Source organism: Eschscholzia californica, unplaced genomic scaffold (genome assembly GCF_041429995.1).
Source record: "Eschscholzia californica isolate CP2 unplaced genomic scaffold, dmEscCali1.0.p SCAF_1, whole genome shotgun sequence".
In the NCBI taxonomy this organism is placed as follows: domain Eukaryota; kingdom Viridiplantae; phylum Streptophyta; class Magnoliopsida; order Ranunculales; family Papaveraceae; genus Eschscholzia; species Eschscholzia californica.
In genome coordinates, this window is record NW_028238198.1 from 5265773 (window position 1) to 5270177 (window position 4405).

General features: G+C 36.2%; 1 protein-coding gene across 1 annotated transcript; it reads left to right on the forward strand.

The window, feature by feature from the left end:
* Positions 1-261: 261 nt before the first annotated feature.
* On the forward strand, positions 262-2202 carry LOC147563519 (uncharacterized). The gene is made up of 2 exons (XM_086638938.1): positions 262-1766; positions 1980-2202. Exons 1-2 carry the CDS (start codon positions 262-264, stop codon positions 2200-2202), a joined length of 1728 nt encoding a protein of 575 aa, XP_086495064.1.
* Positions 2203-4405: the final 2203 nt, after the last annotated feature.

Consider the following 4405-nt stretch of genomic DNA (forward strand, 5'->3'; position numbering starts at 1 on the left):
TATATCTACCCTGGTTCTTATAAAAAGTTACACATGCTAAAACACTATTTATCCTTCTAAAATACTCTTGTATATGTGATTTGGTTATATGATATATACGAAATTTTCCTCAAGTTTCAACTTTTTCTTTAGTTTCTTGTTTGTCAGGGAAGAAGAAAAAAGATAAACCGTCTTCTGTCGTTGGCGAAGAAAATAAGGAGCAAAGTGAACCTGAACCAAGAGAGATAATAAAATATATAACCGAAGAAAGTAATAGTACTAATGGAGAACAACAAAAACAAGCAGGGATTTAAGCGCAACCTAATAAGAGGAAAAAACTTCTGGACTATGAAAACTCCGTCTAGTTGTTCATGGTGCTGGAGGCGTATCCTAGGCAGCAGGGATTTAGCTCGAAATCTGGTTCAATATGTCATTCATGATGGCAGAAATACTTTCTTTTGGAGGGATATTTGGCATCCTAGCGGATCCCTAGCTGACCGATTTTCCGTCTTTCATCAGGTAGACTCAAGTCTTAGAGAGGAAGCTTTAGTATCAGATTTTTTGGTCAATGGACAGTGGGTATGTTCGGATCAGCTTCGTTATGCTCTTGGGTCGGTTTTTGACTCTATGCAGGAGGTAGAAGTCGGGGGTTTGATAGCGGATACGGTTGTATGGAAGATTACCACATCAGGGGAATACACGGTGAAGGATACGTACAACTCTATACGACGAAAGGGACCGAAAGTACCGTGGACAAATCTGGTATGGTGTCACGAAGGAGTTCCCAAACACTCATTCATAACTTGGATAGCACTTAAAAGAGGACTTAAAACTAAAGCAAAATTGAGGGGTTGGGGCCTTAATATCGATGATAAGTGTACGTTTTGTCAAACCAGTATAGAGAGTGATGAACACCTTTTTTTCCAGTGTGCCTTTTCACTATCGGTGTGGACTAAATTATTAGAGATGATCGGTATTAGTAGAACCCATTCTGGGCTTTGGACCGATGAAGTAAATTGGTGCGTGTCCAGTTTTCATGGAAATTCATTACTTGGTCGATTAGGAAGCTTGATTTTCAATGCGTATTTCTACCACATTTGGACAGAGAGGAACAACCGAGTATTCAGAGGAGAATCAAAGTCAGCACAAACATTATGCATGGTGGTGGTTAGTGAAGTTAAAATAAAGGCGACTGCATGGAAGACAAAGCCCATCATGGTAGAGGGAGGTCAGCAGATCCTTGCGAACTGGAATCTGGCCATTACACCGAATATACGAGCACCCAAATTCTGTCGATGGCAAGGACCGGCAACTGACGAGGTGCTTATAAACACCGATGGTGCTTTCGACGATTCAGCTGGGGGTTATGGAGCAATTATTCGGAATTCGGAAGGAGAGGTACTTGTGGCGGCAGCAACTAGGACACACCGAGTCTCAGTACTGAAGCATGAGTTACAGGGAGTGTGTTTGGGTCTCCAATTAGCAATCAAGTATGGACTAAGAAGAGTGGGAATTGCCACGGATTCCCAAATTACAGTGGACATTCTTACTAACAATACTAAGCAGCCGCCTTGGCAAGTTACACGCTTGGTAAATGAGATTAGGAGTATATGGAATCAGTTTGAGACTTGTTCAATCAAGCATGTGTTTCGAGAAATAAACCAGGCGGCGGACTATCTGTCGAAACTGAGGACACATGAGGGAATGTCAGAATATACGGCGCATGATCTTCCTCCCGAGCTGCAGAAAATAGTGAGAGATGATAAAAGGGGTGTAATTAGAATGCGGTATACTTAAGGTTTTTTGTTGGTGATGTTTTTCCTTACGATTCTTTTGTTACCTTCTTATTCTTAGTTGTTTTTTTGTTCGGGGTCGGGCCCTTTAAACCCGTTGACAAATTCAAATAAAAAACAACAACAACAAGCACCACAAACAAGGAACCCAAATCAGATTCCACATGTTAACCCTTATTACCCTCCTGATCATCCTAAACATTACAGCTCTGGGGTTAACTTTGGATTAGGTCCAGTAGAATATGGTTCTAAGTCTTGTCCTTCTCCTGCTAGACCTACTCCAAAAAAATGGCCCATTGAAGGTGGTTATTATGATGCCGATTATGGGTGCTACCTTCGCGAAACTCATGGTTGGCGTGCCAATGGAAATTATCCTAGCCGTAATCGGCCTGAACATTACTATAGTGATTACAATACGGAAATGAACTGATAATTTTTCACTATCAATTATGAGTCGTGGCAGATCTATGAGTTTTATTCATGTGAGGCTAAAATCTAGAACAATTGTTTAGGGAAATTTTGTTTCTAATCAAAGTATTTTTCACATTAATTTTAGTGTGCAATAGACAATCACTTTTAATATTCCTATAGACGAGCTATTTATACAACTAACACATTTCCATTATTTCAACTTCAAAGAAGAATAAATAGTGTCAGAAATTGTCTACAGAGAGAGATTGTCAGCATCCTCTACTAAATCGACATTAAATTTCATTCACGATGAACAAGAAGAAAACAAGTCATCAAGTATGAGAATTAGGGTTAGGTTACCAAAAGCTCAATTAGAAATATTAGTTGAAGAGAGTAAATTAGACGGGGTTGATGTTAAAAGAGATGTAATTTGTAATTGTTAAATGTATTAGAAAATTCTAGATGAAAGTTAATAGATTGTGGTAGTCTTCAAGGTAGATGAGTCTAGAGAAGTTTGACTAGAAATAAGGTTAGACTATGAGATAAGCTTAGACTATGTATTGATTGTCTTGTAAGTTACAATGTGGAAGTCTCTGGGCTTTGCTAGATGGGCTAAATCATCTACTATAACTAGAGGTGTTTCGTAATGTTTTAATCAAGCAAAAAAGAAGTTAGAAAAATCAGAAAAAAAATCAAGTTATCTAGCAATCAAATAACTTTCTCAAGTTATATAAATCTATAATCTTCCTTAGCACCCAACAAATTTGGTATCTAGAGCCAATTATCCCCTTTATCTAGTTCAATCTCATAATGAAATGTCAACATCTACTTCAAATTCCACCTTCAATCTTTCACTTAATTCCATACCAATTTTTTATAGAGAACACTATGATTATTGGAGCATTCAAATGAGGACAATTTACATATCACAAAAGTTATGGGAATTAGTTGATGAAGTTTATGAAGAAGAAGGCAAAATAATAGCAAAACAATAGCTCAACTGAAAGCATTGCAATACATCTAACAAGGGGTTAGTAAATTGATCTTTCATAGATTATGGATGCAACTAAAGCTAAAATTGCATGGGATATTTTGAAAAAGGAATTTTAAGGTTCCGAAAAAGTTATTGTTATTAAGCTTCAATCATTGTGGAAAGAATTTGACAATTTAGGAATGGAGAGTGAAAATATTCAACTTTTTTCATCTAGTGTTACTGAACTTATTAACAAAATTAGAAGTCTTGGAGATACTATCGACGACAAAAAAATCGTCCAAAAAATTCTTCGAAGTCTACTTCAAAAATTCGATCATGTTGTAGCCACAATTGAAGAATCCAAAGATTTGTCTTCTCTCTCTTTTTATGAACTAATTAGTTCTCTTGAATCTCATGAAAGTAGAATCAATAGATATCAAAGTAGTCCGGCGGAGCAAGCATTTCAGTCAAAAATTAATATTTCAGAAAACAAAGTGTTCAAACAACAAAGAAAATGAAGTAAATTTTTTCAAAAAAGAAATTCTTTTGAAAAACATCAAGAAGGACAAGGTTCTTTCCAATCTCAAGGAAAATAACAATCGAGGGAAGTTCGTCAACACAAAAAATTCTCAAGGCAATTCCGCTCCTTATTGTTTCTGTTGCAAAAAAGTTGGTCATGAAACTAAGGAATGCCGGTCTAAATGCACCAAATGCAAAATTCTCAGTCATTCTCAAATAGATTGTTGGTTTCAAAAAAGAAAAAGTGAAGCTAGTTTTACTAAAGAAAAACAAGAAGCACAATTATTTTCTTGCATGAATGTTGAAACACCCCCATTGGATATTTGGTATTTGGATAGCGGATGCAGCCATCATATGACAGGAAATAGAGAATTATTTGTAGAACTTGAGAAAAATGTTTCTACTCAAGTAAAGCTTGGTGATGAAAAATTAAAACCTGCCCGAGGAAAAGGTATGATTGCAGTAGCTACAAATAAAGTTGATAAATTTATTCATGATGTTCTTTATGTTCCCGGTATAACACAAAATCTCTTAAGTGTTGGGCAATTCATGAGGAAAAATTACTCTCTCTATTTTGACAACGGAGAATGTGACATTGTTGATTAAAGAACTAATCTTATTGTAGCTACTGTCCAAATGACCTCAAATAATGTTTTCTATCTTATCATGTCAAAATGTGAGAATGTTTCATTCAAAAGTGAAGTTGATATGGCTTATATTTGGCATTTGA

Bases quoted from the DNA above. Each gene is read 5' to 3' on its own strand.
- LOC147563519 (XM_086638938.1), top strand. From the start codon at position 262: ATGGAGAACAACAAAAACAAGCAGGGATTTAAGCGCAACCTAATAAGA. The intron at 1,767-1,979 runs GTATACTTAAGG...TAAACATTACAG, and splicing joins AGGGGTGTAATTAGAATGCG to CTCTGGGGTTAACTTTGGAT.